The sequence below is a fragment of the Rhynchophorus ferrugineus genome, unplaced genomic scaffold (genome assembly GCF_030347505.1).
Source record: "Rhynchophorus ferrugineus isolate W39M unplaced genomic scaffold, kcgeb_rfMv2 rfM11, whole genome shotgun sequence".
Lineage (NCBI taxonomy): Eukaryota > Metazoa > Arthropoda > Insecta > Coleoptera > Curculionidae > Rhynchophorus > Rhynchophorus ferrugineus.
Window position 1 is genome coordinate 31,640,031 of NW_027472590.1, and position 20,371 is coordinate 31,660,401.

The window sequence follows — 20,371 nt, forward strand, 5'->3', positions numbered from 1 at the left end:
CCCCATCATTTTTTCATCATATTCGTCACTGAATAATCGAAAAAAAACAGTTAAACATCGCCACATATGATATATTGAAAGTAGTTCATGGCGATTGCGAGCAAAAAAATTAACATCTTTAATAATTCCAGATTTCCATATTTCAATTACATTTTCAAAACAACAAACCGTTAACCCTTGTGTTTATATATAGGTATAACGTATATTTTTTTTAATCTTATTATTTACACAATATACCCGCTATTTGTTGTGTTTATGTTTATTCTACATGGCATGTAGAAAATGACTTCATGAAGTGATCATCTGTATAAAATACTATTTTAATTAATTGATCTTATTTTAAAGTATATATAACAGGTCAATTGACAGCCTGACACATAGATGACGCTACTAGAATTAAATCCATGTGTTTTTTAGTTAGCCCTAACCCTCAAAAGATGCGTGTATAAATTTGACAGCGGTCGGGTCATTAGTTCGCGAACTATAATAATTTCAGTGAAGCAACTTTTGTTATTGTGAAAAAAATGGATGAAAAAGAATTTAGCGTGTTGATAAAATATTGCTTTTTGAAAGGAAAAAATACGGTTGAAGCAAAAACTTGACTTGATGACGAGTTTTCAGACACTGTCCCAGGAAAATCAACCATCAAGGATTGGTATGCTAAGTTTAGACGTGGTGAAATGAGCACCGAAGACGGTGAACGCAGTGGACGCCTAAAAGAGATTGTTACCGACGAAAACATTTAAAAAATCCACAAAATAATTTTGAATGACCGTAAATTGAAATTGAATGAAATAGCAGACACTCTAAAGATATCAACTAAACCTGTACATCATATCATTCACGAATATTTGGGTATGAAAAAGCTCTGTGCAAAGTGGCATTTGAAGAAAAAAAAGTGCTGATTCACCAAGATAATACACCGTGTCAAAAATCCATGAATTGGGTTTCCAATTGCTTCCTCGTCCATCGTATTCTGCATATCTGGCCCCCAACGACTATTTCCTGTTCTCAGATCTCAAAAGAATGCTCGCTAGGAAGAAATTTTCGTCGAATGAAGAGGTGATCGCCGAAACTGAGGCCTATTTTGGCAAAGGACAAATCATACTACAAAAATGGTATCGAAAAGTTGGAGGGTTGCTAATCAGTGTATCATCCTTGAAGGCAATTTTGTTGAATAAAAAAAATAATTTGTTTGTGCTAATATCCCAATGTGTTTTACTGTGGTAGGCCGGGGACTTTTCAATTAATCTCTTACTCATCTATAATTATGCAGTTTTATTAAATGATTTCATTGCGTCACCTCAGTTTATGACGTTAAACCGGTGCAATGTTGCCGCATCAACTCTGAGTTTTATCTTATTTTGTCATTGACCTCCAACAAAATTTTAATCTAAATAAAATTATGAAACAAAAATGTCATCAAACATAATTTATTTTAACATTATAGTATATCTAAAAGCTACAGGTAATTATACAGCCACAATAGTTTATAGGTTAGAGTTACTAAGTTACCTCTTGTTAATATTGTTTTCAAGCATTTTGCATACGTCTGACAACCGGAGGACTTTGACAGACTCTTTCTTTTACGTGTCCGAACTAATCAGAATCTCTTTTTAATTTAAATAAAATGAGAAGGAAAATATTGTCTGATTCGAAAACCAATATATAAATTGCGATAGGCAATACATTAAACATTTTAATGACGTACGTTTACAGCAACTTTGAATAAACTATATGTTTTCATTATTCTATATATTTTTATAATATACGTGATAATCACTACTTCGTCGATTTTGATAGATATTGAATAAAATATTTTTAAAACAGTTTCCATTGACTGGCCACGAATGTAGGTACAAGGCTGAAAAAAACTTCAATAAATCAAGTGGGCAATGCAAACAATAGAACGTAGAAAAATCTGGCATTAATGAAACTAAACTTCTAACCGGTGTTTTTTCCCCGCTGACTCAAGCACCCTTCAGTCGGATGCCGTCGTTACGAGTCCACTCCTTACAGAAATTATTTCCTCTTTTGCTTTGCAGCGAAAGTTGGGACTTCATTGTGAACGTACTCGAGGCCAAAGATCTGAGCGGAGTGGCGAAAATAGACGGTTTCATGGACACATACGTTCGAGTTTCCCTGCTGCCCGACAAAGAAGCCACGATCCAGACCAAAGTATACCGGAGCACCAGCAGCCCCAGCTATAAAGAGAGGTTTTTGTTTTCTTTGAACCCGCGGGAGCAAATGCAGGTAATTAGTATGCTAAGGTTTAAAAAATATAGGCGAAACACGTATATGTTCCTAAATGTTATTTTTTACATCTTTTAGCGTAATGGTCGCGATTTCATATCCGTCAGTGTGTATTCTGTGGATATGTAAAAAGGAATAGAATTTTTCTATGGAATGGAATAATACCCCACAAATGTTTTATCGTATTTTAATATGTTAATTGCTATTTTCAAATAATATACTATCATAAATATAGACAATACAATAGAACTTAAACAAATCTAAAAAACTAAAGATGTTCAATAACCATAAATACTAAATAAAAATTAAACATATACCTAATCATAGAAAAAAAAACTAATTCATGACATGATTAAAAATGATGTCACAATAACTACTAGAGCTTTTTTAAATAAAGTAAATGCTTTATTTATTATTGAACGGAAATATCTTTTAACGAAAATCGAGAGAGTAATCGAAATATTACCTATTATTACTATAAAAATAGTGAAAAGTGTTTTACTATTTATCATTCACAATTTTAATCTTTTTAACATATTTCATTAACAATCTTGAAATATATCGTTCCAAAATGCTGCTATATTAATGTATATATTGCATGTTATTTACAAGCAAACTACCAAAAAAATTATAAAACTATATATATATATATATATATATATATATATATATATATATATATACTATGTAAGCATAAAATGGGTACATTTTTGTAAAGGTCGCGACTAGGACGACAGAGCCAGAACGTTAAAAATCAGTCAAATGAAACTAGTAGAACCAAAAATAGTAACTAAGAGTACACGACTGAAAACAGTCACTGGTAAACAGTAGTAAAATCAGTCGAACTAAAAATAGCGACTGAAACAGTCGATAGTTCCCAACACTAATGAAATCCCTACCCATCCAAAAACCTCGGTAGATAACCATAACTACGACAATCCCAATCGTAACCCAGGGTCTCTGTCGCCTGCAAAACACTTCACTATCCCGAAGCCGAAGCGATACCAGCGAAAGACCTACTGTCATCATGCCCATTGGATAAAACAAACGGGAAAACGCTCGTGCAAGAAAAATTTAAATATAATTGCCAACAACAGAAAACGAAACGAAAGTATATTATTTCACCCCTCTTCCTTCTTCTGGTTTGTTTTCCTTCATTCGAGGTGAAGGTCAGCCGAAAGATAAGAGGGTGGAAGTTTATAATATCGGGCCCGGAGCTTTTAGCTTGCATGTGTTTTCTTAATTTCGTTCCAAATCCGGGAGCGTCGTTTAAACCAACAATTCCGCGGAGAGATTTATGAAAATTGCGGGGAAATTTATCCAGATTTAATGCCTGAAGATGCATTAGAACCGAGATCGGTTCTGGGGTAAGAATTGCCATCGTACGTAGTCGTTTTAAACTAGCTTATATCCTGATTTGTTTGTCGTCTAAATATATGTATTTTTAATATTCCAGAGTCGGTAAATAACTGGTTTGTCGATTTCGACGATTTTACCGTCATCTTGTGACCAGAAAACTCCTGAAGTTAATGATATTTCTCCTTGGTTATTAACAGGTCAGCCACGAAAAGCAATAATTATTTTCACATATATATTCAATGCCTGTTTGAGACCCAAGCATGTTTCGGAATGTTTTAAGACTACTCGACTAATTATGATCAAAAACCTGACAAAATGGCGGAAGAAAACGGATCTTACAGGATTATTTCGCTGCTACCTACGATATCAAAATTATTTGAGAGACTACTGTTAAAACGTATTAAATAGCGTTGGGAACTATCGACTGAAAACAGTCGAGACAGTCGATAGTCAAGAAACTCAGTCAATTCGTGATATCAGTATTGATGTACGTATTCCTTCACGTACTAACTTTAAAAAAGAAAAGGAAAAAATAATTACTGAATACTATTAATAAGCAATTATCAATCATTTCAAACGAAGTAGAATTACTTTTAAATGTTCTGTGGACCTATAAAAAGGAAGGGAATTTTTCTATGGAATGTAATAATACCCTACAAATGTTTTATCGTATTTTAATATGTTAATTGCTATTTTCAAATAATATACTATAATAAATATAGACAATACAATAGAGCTTAAAGAAAACATAAAAACTAAACATGTACAATAACCATAAATACTAAATAAAAATTAAACATATACCTAATCATAGAAAAAAAACTAATTCGTGACATAATTACAAATGATCGCATAAAATAAAAGTAAATGCTTTATTTATTATTGAACGGAAAATGGGTACATTTTTGTCAAGGTCGCGGCTAGGACGACAAAGCCAGAACGTTAAAAATCAGTCGAATGAAACTAGTAGAACCACAAATAGTAACTAAGAGTACACGACTGAAAGAATCGATGGTAAATAGTAACAAAATCAGTCGGACCGAAAATAGCGACTGAAAACAGTCACCGATAAAAAGTAGTAAAATCAGTCGAACCAAAAATAGCGATTGAAACAGTCGATAGTAAAAAGTACTAAATTATTAAACAGTCGATAGTCGATTTAAGTAGATAGTTTCCAACACTAGTATTAAACCATAAGTGCATAGAGTAACAGCGGTTGTTGAAAAAATTCCAAGAAAATAAATACTGCCCTGCAATATTCTTAGATTTCTCTCAAATTGTTGACCCGGTATGGCATTTGGGATTAATCTACAAAATGAGCAAATTGCTACCGCGGAATTACTATCAACATCTGGAATCATATCTTTTCGAAAGAAAATTTAGTCTCGCACGACAGGGCATTCTCGATACTTCGGAATAGATCGATGGTAGGTTAAATTGGAAATCTCATGTTAGTCAAAAAGCAGAAAAGCTTGGTCAGCCAAGTTCTTTTTTTGTTCATATGGTCTTGGAAGGTTTCTCCTAGTCAATAGTTTTGTTAAGAGTTACTCCAATTCACCTTTCTATTATATGTTTCACTTAAAATTAATACAATGACTAAATAATGAGAATTTTAAGTTTTTCTATATTTCTTTATATTCGAAAACTTGAAGAAGTCTAAATGTTATTATGAAATTCCTGTAGCAATATAAACATTCAATATAAATATTTTTACGTTAAAAATATATGTATAGATCAATATCAATATATGTAAAATTATAAAGTAATTATATTTTCTATTTCTAATTTTAAAAAAAGATTATACAGAATGTTATATTCAATTAATTTGTTTTGTAATTAATCAATAAATTAATCTTCACCAGACGCAAAAGTTACAATAAAGCACAACCAGGTTGATCTAGTATTGTAGTATATATAATAATACAATAATGAATTGCTTTCAGAGGGCGTTATGTTTTCAACTGTATGCAACCGATCTGCAATCGCACACGCTCATAGGTGAAGGAGAATTAAGATTGAGCGACATATCGTTACGCCAGCCGGTCACAACATGGGTTACCTTAACGGACACAGGCCAGGTAAGTTAGTTAAAGAGAAAGTTAATACATCAGTATGTATTTTCAAAATTAACATAAAACTAAACTATAGTTTACAACCAGTTCTTCAATACGGTTACGATGATAGTCTAATTTAACATTTTGAAAACGAACAACGAGCAATATTCCTCTACAATCCAAAAAACTGATTTTTCACCCATTTCTGGATCCGAACTTGTTTCAGTTCCTACTCGGTGATTATGTACAAAATCCTTTTATTCATATTTTCATGACACTGATCCGATAACCATCAAAAATAAAAAGACGAACGTAACCAGCGCCACCTCATAGCAACATCGAAACTTATTGAACCAGTTGTATATTCCAGTTGTTTCAGAAAGGAACCGAATTCGGCGAAATCATGTTTTCGCTCAGCTATCTGCCCACGGCCGAGAGACTCACGGTTGTCGTGGTGAAAGCCAGGAACCTGAAGTTCCTGCCTGGATCGTCGGGCGAGGTGTTCGTGAAGGTAAACGGGAATATCCAGAAAAAAATGTTACCGATGAGGCCGTTCCGTTTCAGGTATACTTGATGGTTCAAAATAAGAAGATAAACAAGAAAAAGACGTCGACCAAAAAGGGCGAACACTGTCCCATATTCAATGAGGCCATGATGTTCAGCGTACCTGTTCATGCTTTAAACGTAGGTTTTCGAATGATGCTAACATATCATCCAATGAAAATACTCTATATTTTTCATTACAAATTTGCCATTAACATTTCTATGAATGTGAGTATTCAGTTGAAGAAAACAGGAAAAGTATCATTATATGTCAGTATATCAAATGGTTAACTTTCTATTCACTTAATGTTTTAAAGAATTCTGCAGACACTTGGCAACATGGCTCATTAGAACCAATTCACATCAAACGCATTCATTTAAATCATTGAAAAATTTCAATCCCAAAAAACAGCGATATATCTAACTTTTATTGATTTCAAAAAAGGCATTTGACAGAGTAAGAAAGGAAACACTAGGAATTATATTAAAACAATAAGTGTAAGCAATAAAATTGTAACAACAGGTCAGGAAATATACGGAATAAATACCAATGCAAAACCTACTTAGGTTCTTTAGTTACGCAAAAAATTGATATATAAATACCGGCTGGCCATTGTCTCACCCGACTGTCATGTGTAAAACGATTTTCATTGTGTAAAGTTGGTTTCAAAAGAAACTCGTCAATCTCAGATTTGTCATCCATATGTTTGAGAAGTAGCAAAAAAAAACTGACTAGTCTTAGAAATGTAAAAAGTGCTATTACTTTTCCCCAACCCAATATATTAGACCATCAAACGCAAATTATTCTTGGATAACTACGATTCATTTATCTCCAATCACATTTAAACAGAAGTAATTTACTATGGGTTGAACTAGTAGCCAATGCATATCCTTATCTGCCAAAAAATCGTTAAAAAAACAGTGTATTTGTCAAAACATTCTGATTCTGATCAAATGACAGATACAGAATAATATTTAAAGAATAATGTACACAGGATTCGCAGGACACATGCACAGAATACAAAAATACAGTAATATTGAATTAACCACTTTTAGAAAATAAATATTTAGTTTATTTTATTTTATATTATTATAGACAATACAAATGCGACTGACTGTAGCAGAAATTCCAACAGAAGAAAACGCCAAAGCTACACCAATCGGACATGTTATAGTAGGAGGACAGGCAATAGGAAGATCCTTGAGTCACTGGAACCAAATGCTCATAGCTTTAAGGAAACCAGTAGCAATGTGGCACTCTCTTAGGAAGTAACTAACTCATAAGGACTGTTACTTCAGTGTACTGAGACATACCGAAACCAACATTAGAAACGGTACAATTGTTTTTAAGATTCGGTTTTCTTGATATTCATGTACGTCCTCGTCTTGTTTGCTTTCTGTACACTGCATAATTAGAAAATGTTGAATTTTCAAAATTCTATTTTTGTAATAGGATACACATTGGAGAGAATCGCTAATATTCCGGATTTGATCGTTATCTCGGCTTCGTTGTTGGCATATCTGACCTAGGAAGAATGTACATGAACAAAAGACAACCTAAACAAGATACTAGATACTGTATCGTTTCTAACACAGTGAACTACGCTATAAAATAGTTCGATATTATCTGTAAATTATATGTATATGTAAACCCCGGATTGCTGAAAATGAAAGTGATATTTTTACAGGTAGAATTGTATTTGTTGTATAGTTTATTATATCGTTAGTATTCTTTCTATACAAATAAAATGAACAATCATATGTAGATATATAAAACTTGTTTAACCCTATGAAAGATGGCCCACTAGAAATGCAGAAACTAAAAACAAGTGCAATAATATTTCCTATTAATTAATTTATCTCTATATTCCTTTAGATATTTTGACCATGACCTCTTTTTTTGATCATATTTTACTTTTTTTTGGGAAATTAAAACATGCATTTTTGTTGGGACATCCATTAGATATATCTTCCAAATATAATTGATAATCAGTTTTGGGCAATCTTTACTTTAAATACATCTCAAACTCTTAAATCATCCACTATCTATTCAATTGTTCAATCAAAACTTAAATAAAAAAAATATCTTAATATAAAAAAGGAATTACTTTTAGCTTTATGACAATAATGTTGATTATATCAATATGTTTACATTTCTACTGATAGCTAACTGTTCGCTTTTGTATAAATATGCTGTGATATAAAACTATACTGGGCCCATATACTTCCTTATACCCCTTGTATTATTAGAAAATGCATTTACCTTTGAAATAGCCTTAAAACAAATGAATCATTCACAGGTAACTGCAGCATATTATATCTTGTTCTTGAAATTTAAAAGAAGAAAACTGAAATGTTATTCTGTGATCCCATGTGAGTGGAGTAAATGTATAAATCGATGACTCTTCCCTGTATAATTTTGTTATTTCCCTTTCAAACAAGACTGTTAGATAAGGTAATCTTCCAGAAATTGTAGTTAGGAAATAGTGTCATTCACCTTATATTATAAATGTAGCATTTTATTGGCACTATAATGATTGGGGAACCATTAACTAGCTGTTAAAAACATTACAACTGACTTTATGTATGAAATAAAACTATCTGAATGGTAATTTATATAGTTTATTTAGAACAGAAATTTAATTTTTATCATAAAAAAAGCCTAGTAATAGCAAATAATTTAAATACCAATGAAATTCTACTAATGACCATACCTAAAATAAAATATATTAATACAGTGTTTAAAAATAATATAGAAACATACTTTTGAAATTCCCATTCCCTGTTGTCCAATGGACAAACTTGTCTAGTTTTTAACCACCTCGATATACAGTGAAAATGAAAGGCATGCTACAATTTTTGACATAACTTATTTTGAATAACTATAAAAGAGAACAACTTACATTGCACACACCCCAAGCCACAGTACATTCTTCACTGGTCGCAGAAGCTTGATTTGCCTGACATTCAATGCACAAATCCATAATATGATTACGGCAAATGGCACAATTATCCACAACGATGTCTACATAAATATAGCTAATTTATATTTAAAAATATTTCATTATATATACTTACCCCAAGCCCATAATGCAACAGCGTTCCACTAAAACAAAACAATTCAATGACTGTTCATTTTTTGGTTATATTATTCAATTACCTTCTTTACTTCAAAACGCTTCTTTTCACCCTTCGAGCTGCTTGACGTCGGCATTTCTACTTCATCCATATCCACATCCATCGCTGAAGCCATTTTTTATAGGTAAAATTATTGATAAACTAAATAGTTTTGTCTGTTTTTCTTACGAAAATTTGACGTCTGTCTTCTCGTCCTCTTTTTTATTATATGGCCATAGAAAAAATGACGTTAAACATGATATAAGACGAAGAGGGAATGACAATGGTCAAAAAAAAATCGATTTTTGTATCAATACATAAATTTCCATATTTTTAAAAATATATCAATGCAACAATCATAAAAATTGTGATGTTTTATATTTTTCTTAAAAATATTGATAGATCAGTCCAAAAAATATCGATACTTTTTTGGTATCCCGTGAAAGTCCTTGGTTAATTATGAGTCATTGGATATGACATACCATTTGACAAATTGATCAAAATAAACAAAATATTGAGTAGGTGCTAGTTAATACAGATTAATGTAATATGAATTGAACTTATCTGTACGATAAATTATGATTTGGAAGTGATATGTAAGTATGTAATTATTATTTTTATGATGATTAATTTGTTGTTTTAATTGAACAAGGTGTTTCGTCGTTTTTTTTCAGGATGAATAGAAGATATGTAATTGCAAGTACAGTTATCGGCTTTTTAGCAATATGTGCTCTTTTACCATACTGTGCGACGTTAACTTTTTGTTTAATTTTGTTTGTTATATCTGTAATGCTAGGAATAATTTCGGCATTATGGATAAATGTAATGCTTTCATCGCCTCATAAAATAGTTCTAGGATCTGAACATATTTTGAAACAATCGGAAATATTTAGAAATAAATTAATGGTAACAGTATAGGTAATAAATTTAGTGAGTATAACTTGAATTTATGTTTTAGAAAGACTATGATTCCAGTCAATCAAATAAAAATATTCAGAATTATGTTCCTCAAGTTTTTGGAAGAACTGTTGATAGTTTACTCCAACAGCTACTTGACTTTGTTATAAGGGATTATATTATAGTCTATTTAAAGGACTATGCATATGATATTGAATATTTAAGCACAAATATTAAGTAAGTAAATTTATTCCATTTATCACCGCACAACACTGATAAATTCTAGAGATGATCTGTGGGGTGCTGTAAAAAATTTACATGACAAGTTTCTCAGAGTAGACCATGCAAAATTGATAGCTTGTGATATAGTTGGTGTTATAACCAGTCACTTTGAGAAAATTCGTGAATCAAAGAGTATGATGTAAGTTTCTTGTTTTATTTTAAAGTATTTAAAAGAGTGTACTGAGATTTATAAGTTTTAGAATGGACCAAGATTTTCCACCTGAATTCCTTTTGTCACAACACGTTATTTCATCTGAAAAGGAACTTGAGTATTTAGGAGTGTTTAGTGAAGTTTTAATAATGTTTTTGTTGCCTAGGACTTACTCATTAACTCCGACAAAGTATTTTTTAAGAGAAGTATTATGTTGTAAAGGTAATTAGAGAATTTTTATTGAAAAAAGAAGTTGAATTAACTGTTTTTGTTGAAGTTTTCAAACCTTTAGTTGACTTGGTGACCGACCCAGATTTTTTTAATAGAAATCTTATTAATTATATAGAGAAAACCAATCAACAGCAGATTAATTTACCAAAGAAAGTTTTAGAAAATGTTGATGTTTTTATTGAAAAAACTGATGATATTCAGGTACTAAAGCAAGTAAGGTAAGCAAGTAAAATTATTGATGTTGAGAAATATGATATGAAATGAATTGATATGAAAATATTGATGAATATTGATATGAAAAATAGTGATGTTGAAATGTTATCAGCTTTATCGTGAGAATGTTTTTAGATACAACATTGTGACTAAGTTAATGCAAGCTACAACACTGCAAAATTTAAACAGAGCGAAAGGAGTCGATTTGGATAATGAGAAAGGCAATATGCAATCTGCTGGTATACCAAAGTCTGATATCACTGCCGCCAAAAAACTAAAAAAGACCATCAGCCACCTGACAATGGCAAAGAATCTTTGCGAGAAGAAATTGCTAAGCCTCGGCTGCGATCTGGGTTTTCAATGTGGTGATGATTTCAACAAGGTTCATTAAAATTACTATGCTATAAAATTCAGGAATGTTCACTGTAGATAACTAAATATTTGTAGATGTTATCACTGCAAATAGTGTTGGATCATATTATTGGCAGGAAGTATTTATCGCAGTTTTTACAAACATTAGCTAGCCATGATTTAATTCGATTTTGGATAGCGGTTGAGGAACTCCGCACGGCTCAAAGGAATCAGTGGCACCAACTGGGAGCCGAGATTTTCTACACGTTCATCAGAAATCCATTGTCAGAAATTAAAGTAGACAAGACCACCCGTAAAAGAATGGAATCATTTTTGTTAGGTATTGAAGGATTTACGGTGTTTCAAGTGCAAAATTGAGTTAATTGGTTTATTGGTTATAGGCGACAAAGGTCCCGAGGTGTTTTACGAGGTTCAGCAACAAGTGGTTCAGACAATTGAAGATAAATATTACCAGCCGTTCTTGATAAGCGACTATTACAAAGAGATGGTGATAGCGATGGAGACCGAAAACGAAATGGTGGAAAACGAGAGCGTGGGTTCGGGCGATGAGAAACAGTGTTCGGTCGATTCGGCGACCAATGTCGAGAACGGTTTGAACGTAGGCGACCATTCTAACTACGCCAGGCGGAAGTTGGACCAGCTCGAGGAAAAATTAAGCAACAAAATGCAGGTATGAAGAGAATACCATAACACTTACGTGCATGTTTAAATTCTAAGTTACTTCATAAGTTTGGGGGCCTTATTTTACTTGTTTTCGGAGATACAGTGTCTAAAAATGAAACTTTAAGCACCTTATTCTCGAAACAACTTTTTTCAAAGGTTTTACTGAACTGATTTACTTAAAATTTGGTTTGAGCCTTCTCTATACATTATTTTATCATGTATGTTGAAATTTTAAGTCACATCTAAAGTATAGGAGCTTCTGAAAGTATTCTTGCCCATAAATTTAAAAAAATCGATTTTTTCTTTTTTTACAAAATTTCAAAGTTAACCCCTTATCAGGATTTTTCAAAATTTTTATTATTTTCGAAGATACAGTGTCTAAAAATTAAACTTTAAGCACCTTATTCTCGAAACTACTTTTTTCGAATGTTCTATTGAACCGATTTACTTAAAATATGGTGTGAGTTAAGGGTGTCGCTCGGCAAGAAAAATATCGATATATCGTTTTCGATATTTAAAAAATATCGATATATCCCAGGACTAATTTTTTTTTTGTAATAACAGCGATATTTTTAAAATTATTTTGAAATTAATTACCAAAGTACACTAACCTTGTTAATTTTGTTTAAAAAATATCCATATATTGGTCCATATCGATACATTATTTTATCACGGTAAAAACAAATCAAACAAAATAATCCTAAGGGCTGTTCTAAATAATGTGGACTTATTTACCATTTTATTGACATTTTCTGATGTTTTAAAATAATAATAATCAATAACATGCCAAGCGTCTCAAAAAAAACTCGTTTAAAACTTCCTTTTTAGATTCCGCGTCACATCACATCTACATCTCCGAAAATAATTTAGATTTTCAAAAATCCTCTTGAGGAGCTTTGCAAAAATGTAAAAAGAATAGGTTTTTTCAAAATTCTAGACTAAGAGATCCCCTTAAATAAAAATAATGTTTGGATATATAGTAGGCTTGATGTACTATACATTGATATGTTTAAATCTTACTCTGGATTATTATGAAATAATCTTATTTTAACATATTTTCCTAGAAAATGTTTATATATTGAGTCTGTTAAAAATATCGATATTTTTTTCTTGAAGATTAGGCTTGAACAAACATCGAGTTTTGACACAATCTGATGAAACATCCCCTGGTTGTTGGCGTCATAATGTCATGTACTTTGTCGTTTTTGTTTTAAACATGGAAATTCTATTTTATTGAACTGCCAATCAGTTTATTTTAACTTACTAAATTATGTTTTACTGTGCATATTAATCATTTATATCTATTTACCCTACTACACTAAATAGAGTTCCCAGAAACCGCTAGAGTAATGTACATTAATGTGTATATTTTTTGTTAATACGCATAACCATAAATTTCGCAAATGTATCAACAAGGCCATGGTAGAAATCGGGTTGAATACGGCAAAAACTAGCAACGAATGAAAACATTCAAATGTGTCCCAATGCTAGGGATGTGTAGGGATGAAAACATTTTTATTTTAGTGAACAAACAATTATACAGAACCAGACGCTGATCGTGTTGCCTATCTGTTCATTTTCTAAATTAAATAAAAGCTTAAAATATAAATACTTGTCACCATCTTAAAGAAAACTTGATGAAATCACTAACGGCGTGACAGTGGCATTACGTAACATTTAACTGAAAATCATTTGTACTCAGGCATTGGCAGCGCTAAAGTCATCCATGAGGCCTGAATCGAAAGTCTTGAGCAAACTGGAGAAGGAGGTCGAATGGTTACAGGGCGAGAAACGTCAGCTAGAAGCACACCTGACCAGAACCGAAATATGGGCCGAGAATCTGGGCAAATGGACAGCCATCGTACAGAGCGCGGAAGTAAAGAGGATTGGACTAAACTATCGAAGCTCCTAAATGTAAATCCCGCGATCTGTTCCAGGTGCTGGAAGAAAAAGAACCCTTACAGTTTGTCCTGGTTGTTCAGATGTCCAGAGACGACTCTGTGGACGGGGAACCGATCAGTACTGGTTGGGTAGTGTGTCGAAGCCTAACGGAGTTCCAGGAATTGCACAAGAAACTCAGACCGCTGTGTTCCGAAGTACGAAGCCTGGAGCTTCCCTCCAACACGTTCAAGTTCTTGTTCGGGAAGACCGATAGATCTTCGCTGGACAAGGCCAAGTTGCAGATTCAAAGATATCTTGACGTAAGTTACGAAGGTCCGGGAGCTGGCGACATTTTTCATTGTAACATTTTCTGAGCGTTAGTTCAAATTTCATAGCCAGCCATTCGATAGCTCCTTGTGGAAGCCCGGCAGCAGTGAGACAATATCACTTAAAACATTATAATACCCTCGACGCATACAATTATTTTCTGTCTGAACTAATAATGCAATCGCCCAATTTTCTGAATCATTAGTTCAATCAATTTTGGTCGTGTTTTGTATTGTCTGTTGCAATTCAATTAGTTAGACTAAATTGAGAGAGCCCCAATGTTGAAATTCTTCTAATCAAGCTACCTTATTTATGACAATACCAATTAGAACACTCTTCTTTGTAATCTGTTGGTTAATTAAAAAGCAGGGGGATAATGTGCCAGGTGGAGGTTGTTCTATAGCCATTGTCTTTGTTAAGATTGTTTCGGTATCTATGATTTTCAAGGCCATCTCGGACATTTCCTTCAGAATAGATGGTTTGAGTGACTATGACCTTAGTCTTACCAAACTGCACCTTCAATGAAGTCTATTTGACTTTGGCTTGTGGCTTAAAAGCTACTTTGATGTGTTTCCATAGTACCCTTATTACAGAGAGGGAACAGTATTCCCCTTCCTGTAATGTATATGATGGCGATCACCTCTTCATTCCACGAAAATTTCTTCCCAGCGACCATTCTTTTGAGATGTGAGAACAGGAAATAGTCGCTGGAGGCCAGATCTGGAGAATACGGCGAATATGGAAGCAATTCGAAACCCAATTCATGAATTTTTGCCATCGTTCTCACTGACTTGTGACACGATGCATTGTCTTGGTGAAGCAGCACTTTCTTTTTCTTCAAATGCGGCTGTTTTTCAAGGTAGTCAATGAAAATTATTCCATGCGAATCCCACAATACAGACGCCATAACTTTGCCAGCCGACTGTTGCGTTTTCCTACGTTTTGGAGTCAAATGGTTGGTTTTCCCATCTTTAAGGAGTCCATGACAAACCATTCCTTTCCAATCCCACCAAATATGCATTGTAATTTTCTTTGCAGTTCTTTTTTTGAGTGTGTTGCTACCTTTTTGTGGCTGTTTTTAGAAAATAACCCTACGCACAGCTTTTTGAACTCCATTTCAATATTGACCCGTCCTTATTGAAATACTCTATCTAGTAAAACCAGTCTTCAGAACATTTTCTATCGCCAACTCCTGAATTCTAACATTTTTGATCCTTACAAGTCACCGGTTCGTTTCAGTTTGTTTTGAAAAACGATCGCCTAAACCAGAGTGAGGCCATTTACTCGTTCCTAAGTCCAAGTTCCGAACACTTGAAACATTCCACGCCCAGCCCGAAGAAATCCCGATTTTCGTTCTCGACGATATTCAAGAGGTAGAGTCGCGTTCGGTGCTACGACCGCCATTTTTAACCGGCTTTAATTGCAGCGGGAGCGAGCAGAGTTCTTCCTTTTCAATTTTAAGGGATAATTCCGAAGAGGACATATCGCAGTGTTTAGATAACGTGGCCGTCGACGCCATAGACTTCATCAAACCCAACGGGCACGCTATTAAAGTTTGCGAGGACGGAAAAGACTCGATAGCGGAACCCCTGTACAGTCTTCTGAGCGAGCTGTTCGATATGAGAGGTGTGTTCAAGTATGTTCGCAAAACTCTCATTGGGTTTGTTCAAGTCACCTATGGTAAGAATCATCTCGGCGTCATCGCATATAACTTTCTACATAAATTGATTTTAACTTTCAGGGCGTAACATAAACCGACAAATTTACGAGACCATATCCTGGTGGTTCTCGGAGGAGATGCTCCATTACTATGTAGCGCAAATTTTGAAAAACTTCTGGCCTGGTGGTGCTTTGGCCTCGCCCGGTCCGATGCGTACCAAAGAAGAAAGACTGGAAACAGCCCAAAAGGCGCAGGAAATGCTGATCAACAACGTACCTGAAATTTTGACAACACTGGTGGGTGGCAACGCCGCCAAAAACGGCGCGAAGAAGGTGTTCGATGCGTTGCAAGAGAAGAATATGAACAAACAACTATTTTATGTGAGCTCAACTTTTTTTTAGTATTTTCATTTGTTTTTTTTTTAACATGAGCTGAAAAGTTCCGACCGTAACAAAGAAAATACTGTTTTTCTTGTTCGAAATTGGCTTTATTCATCAACGTAATCTCTATCAAGAGCCACACAATCATTCCAGCACCGCTCCAACGTTTCAAAACCCCTTTTGTAGAACGATTTATCTTTTGCCTCAAAATAGGCCTGTCGTCAGTTGCTTTTCGCTCAGATGACGATCGTTTTGATTGCGGAGTGAAGGTGATGGATCCATGTTTCATCCATTGTCACATATTAACGCAATAATTCTGGTTTTTTTTACGTTTAAACATGGCCAAACATTGTTCAGAATCATCAATCAAGTTCTTGATTTCGTTCAACAGTGAGCAAATGCGGTACCCACTTTGAGCAAATCTTTCTCACAATCAAATGTTCATGCAATATAAAACCAGCACATTTATTTGATATCTTTATGATGTTAGCTAATTCGTGCAACTTCACTTTTCAATCATTCAAAACGATTTTGTGTATTTTTTATATTTTCTGATGTTACCACCTCATTTGGACATCCACTGCATTCTGCATCATCATAGTACTAACTGAAAAAGTGGTGAATGTAATAAAACTAGAAGCTAGAAGCTTCAGCCCATGTGTTATATACCAAATATGCTTCATTATTATGGATTCGTTGTCGTTAGTTTCCGGTGATTACTGCAAACTTACTATGAAAATTGAGGAAACGGTCACACAGTTTTGATCCATTAAAGAAGAATTTTTATATATTTAATATTGAACATTTCATCACTTAATATGATAAAAGTTGGATAAAAACAATTATGAAGAATAATCACATAGAGAAATAGAAAATAAAAAGAAAGTATAGGGTGGATCCACCCTATACTTCAAATAACATTGCACAAAAATGTATTGATGATTTAACTGAGTGATATAGTCTTATTTGGTAATCAAGACAAACTATGGAGCATCCAACACATGTCTTCAGATCTTTATTATCTCGGAGCGACGAAACCACATATTAATTAAAAAACGTGAACCTTTCCTGTACCTTTCCACTCCCCGAATATTTATTTTTGAAATAAATATATACAATGAGATTAAAACAATAATGAAATCAATTAACCTTAATACATTATTGATATGGCCTAAATGGGTGCAGAATGTTTTACGACTCATTTGGATATTGAAAAGCTTAGCGAAAGTATAGGTGGCGCCGGCTAACAGTTGACAATAAATGCGTAAGTGTCAACTTGTGACTGTTTAGTTAAATGTTGATGAACCATAGAATAAACACTCTAAACTAGAGATCAAGAATCTCTGAGCAATGAGGAGAACGTTGGTAGATTGCTAGTGCCTTCCTGCATGACCATGCCAGGTATATAATTCTGAGCGGTGAATTTCTTGAAGGAGAATTGTATCAAAGAAGGCCATGAAGACTTCATCCTGAGAAACGTGTTCTTATATGTAAGACGGTACAAAGTTGCTAATGGATGTCAATTTATTAGACCATCAACATCAACATTTCAGGAAGAAAGAGCATTTCGTGAGATGAAAGCTGACACAAACAACTATCGCGAAGGGTTCAATGAAAGAATCGGATATCTGGAAAAAGTATGAAAGAATGAAAGTGGAGTTGAGTGTATTCAACTTTAAAACAAAGTCCGATCGTGAAGTTAAGGTAGTGAAGCGGACTCATGCTACAGTGTTTGCTGACTTAAAAGTGGCAAGAGGTTATCATGAGAGTTATAGGCACATAGTGATTAGTGTCATATATAGTGATATTTATGTGAATAAATCTTACTGATGCTAATTGAAATAGTTTTATGGAATAATCATTAATTTCTTTGTTGCAGGAGGTGCTAGAAGCTGTAGTTGATGCAGCATTTCCTGAACTTAATTAACAAGTTAAGTATCTGTTTTAATTATCGATTATTTATATGTTTCATTTTACATTTTTTATTTGTTCATCACTTTTGTATTATACATTATTATTCTTCAAGACAAATTTTATATTAACGTCTGTTAACATTCTGTGTCGGTTTTTTATCGTTTTACTAGTCTATAACTGTTAATTTATTGTTTAGAGGTATATCCCAATTACAACCATATTTTATAAAAGACAACTGAGAGCTAACTACTATTTTTCTATACAAAACCCCTCAACTGACTCATTTCCTTTTGCTCTTAGATGTAGTGTTTCCGTTATCGGTTCGTTTGCATTGTTATGATTTTATTTTGATTCGAAACAGTACATATACGTGTTCAGTTGCATTTTGATTGTGCCATAGCTTTAATATTATATAAAAATGAAGCACCGACGAATGATACTGAATCTCTACCCTTGTCTTTGCATTTCTAATGGGTTTTGTGTCACTAGACTTATGAGCTTGATGGGAACATGCATATTGCATTTATATACATATATACGACGAGATGCTATGTTCTAAGACAATAAAAACAAATTAAAAAGTACTCTAGTTGTTTTATTCTGCCGAAAGCACCTGTTCCTCCTGTTCTTTAATTTTTGATGGAAGTAGGTGTATAGATTTGCTTTCTAGATTTAGTCAAAAATCTCTCAAAAAATTCTGGACGTTTTTTATAAATATATATTTTTTAAAGTTTTCTTTTTACCAACGAGTGTTTAGCTGGATTGGACCTACAATTTAACCTGGGCTTTGAACCACGGTCCTCGGCATTAGGCCTATCGACTGGCGAGTAACCAACTTAGGCATCATCCCAGAAGACATCCGGTCTTACCCAGCCTGGTTATTAGCGTGACTGGGATCATTTTCCTTGTCGGATTTTGAATTCTTGTCTAAGGACAATCACAAACATACATTTACGACTATGCCTCAGCAGTATTCGAACCCGAGACTACCGCAACAGTAGGAGGATCGTCCTGTCGCCTTCACCACTGTGCCAACCAAGCCGGCTCTGAACGTTCTTTAATTATCTTGAAGAACTGATGACATTAATTGTTGGCTAGAGAATTGGAGTTGCTTTGATGAAACAAAACTTTAGTTCAATGGACTTCAGCAGTCGGTGCTTTGGTTATTGATGTTAAATAATATAGTACCTATTCTAATCGTATCAATAGTCTGAGAAACAAAAATAACTAAATGTCTCTAAACGATTTGTGGTAAAGAGAAATATACATTTCTTTTATTATTTCAACATCTTTTATTTTTGTCTTGCTTATGAGGGAATATAATTTTTTGTTTGGCACTTTGGAGTTGCAGTCGGTTCGCCAGTCACGATTTTTCGCATTCACTTTATTCCTCATGAAGGATCAGCTATGAAAAAAATCAAAGCCGTGGCCAGTCTCTTTGGCTTTAGATGTTAATTATTATAATTTTATAGATTTTTATATTAATTTTATAGAGTGATTAAGGTGTAGGCTCTCTCATCAAAAGGTAATGGTATTTAAAACTAACTGGATATTCTCAGAAATCTGTATTTTAATTTTTCTCCAAATCGATCTCTTTTTTACCCACCAGGAAACATCCTAGAAGACATCCGGTCTGATCAAAATTCTAATTACTGTGCCACTTGTTAGAATGTGTTGTTTAGAACAACAAGCATCACATATTTCAGTCTGTATAACAGTCTTATTCCTTCAGTATAACCAGAGTTGTATCAGTCGCGCTATATACCATTTGTACTTTAGCTATATTGAAATTCTAAACAGATAGTTCTTATATATCATTGAACACACTTAGTATGGAGAAAGCAGCTAGCCGTTCTGCAGGACTCATGGAGAATGAAACAAATTCTTTTCTTAGAGGGCACATATGTCAAGGACAAGTCTCCCAAAAATTAACTACAAATGATCTGTCATTATTGCATTAAGTATATTTTTAGAATAGTTGTAATATTTTTAATTTCTCATGTGATCTTAAATTTCTTCGCTTTTCATCCTTACATTTTAAGCAGTATTAGCGGTGTCAAGTTGCCATTGCCGG

General features: G+C 33.6%; 3 protein-coding genes across 10 annotated transcripts in view; 2 read left to right on the top strand and 1 right to left on the bottom strand.

The window, feature by feature from the left end:
- The window catches only part of Syt12 (Synaptotagmin 12), a 37,113-nt gene extending 29,210 nt beyond the window's left edge, over positions 1–7,903 (top strand). The window contains exons 6-11 of one of the 3 annotated variants that reach the window (XR_013007615.1): positions 2,046–2,253; positions 5,556–5,690; positions 6,037–6,177; positions 6,231–6,350; positions 7,306–7,543; positions 7,663–7,903. Coding sequence is in view for 1 of the 3 variants with exons in the window: in XM_076417069.1 (XP_076273184.1) it covers positions 2,046–2,253; positions 5,556–5,690; positions 6,037–6,177; positions 6,231–6,350; positions 7,306–7,482 (781 nt within the window). In the remaining 2 variants the exon portion in view is untranslated. Of the gene's footprint in view, positions 1–2,045; positions 2,254–5,555; positions 5,691–6,036; positions 6,178–6,230; positions 6,351–7,305 lie in introns of all 3 variants that reach the window. The other 2 variants (XR_013007616.1, XM_076417069.1) reach the window with 2 other exon arrangements.
- Positions 7,904–8,815: 912 nt separating this feature from the next.
- Roc1a (Regulator of cullins 1a) lies at positions 8,816–9,580 on the bottom strand. Of its 2 annotated transcripts, XM_076417077.1 has the most exons (6): positions 9,516–9,580; positions 9,370–9,452; positions 9,288–9,315; positions 9,113–9,234; positions 8,974–9,059; positions 8,816–8,923 (listed from the first exon to the last, which is right to left on the bottom strand). In XM_076417077.1, the coding sequence occupies exons 2-6, from the start codon at positions 9,448–9,450 to the stop codon at positions 8,911–8,913; spliced, it is 330 nt and encodes a 109-aa protein (XP_076273192.1). In that variant the 5' UTR covers positions 9,451–9,452; positions 9,516–9,580; the 3' UTR covers positions 8,816–8,910. The 2 variants fall into 2 exon arrangements, with proteins under 2 accessions (XP_076273192.1, XP_076273190.1); XM_076417075.1 differs by having other exon boundaries at positions 9,370–9,554.
- Positions 9,581–9,798: 218 nt separating this feature from the next.
- Positions 9,799–18,881, top strand: snz (sorting nexin snazarus). 5 transcript variants are annotated; one of them, XM_076417061.1, is made up of 15 exons: positions 9,799–9,922; positions 10,001–10,232; positions 10,285–10,460; positions 10,510–10,644; positions 10,700–10,878; positions 10,934–11,105; positions 11,236–11,482; positions 11,548–11,791; positions 11,853–12,142; positions 13,838–14,011; positions 14,073–14,336; positions 15,583–15,716; positions 15,770–16,023; positions 16,085–16,383; positions 18,263–18,881. In XM_076417061.1, coding segments are annotated over exons 1-15 (2,850 nt in total). In that variant the 5' UTR covers positions 9,799–9,920; the 3' UTR covers positions 18,311–18,881. The 5 variants fall into 5 exon arrangements, with proteins under 5 accessions (XP_076273176.1, XP_076273180.1, XP_076273177.1 ...); XM_076417065.1 differs by having other exon boundaries at positions 10,706–10,878; XM_076417062.1 differs by having other exon boundaries at positions 9,829–9,926.
- The last annotated feature ends 1,490 nt before the right edge of the window (positions 18,882–20,371 follow it).

Bases quoted from the DNA above. Each gene is read 5' to 3' on its own strand.
- Roc1a (XM_076417075.1), bottom strand. From the start codon at position 9,462: ATGGCTTCAGCGATGGATGTGGATATGGATGAAGTAGAAATGCCGACG. The intron at 9,235-9,287 runs GTAAGTATATAT...ATATTTATGTAG, and splicing joins TGTTGCATTATGGGCTTGGG to ACATCGTTGTGGATAATTGT. The intron at 9,060-9,112 runs GTAAGTTGTTCT...CAAAAATTGTAG, and splicing joins TGGCTTGGGGTGTGTGCAAT to CATGCCTTTCATTTTCACTG.
- snz (XM_076417061.1), top strand. The intron at 12,143-13,837 runs GTATGAAGAGAA...ATTTGTACTCAG, and splicing joins AATTAAGCAACAAAATGCAG to GCATTGGCAGCGCTAAAGTC. The intron at 16,024-16,084 runs GTAAGAATCATC...TTTAACTTTCAG, and splicing joins GTTTGTTCAAGTCACCTATG to GGCGTAACATAAACCGACAA.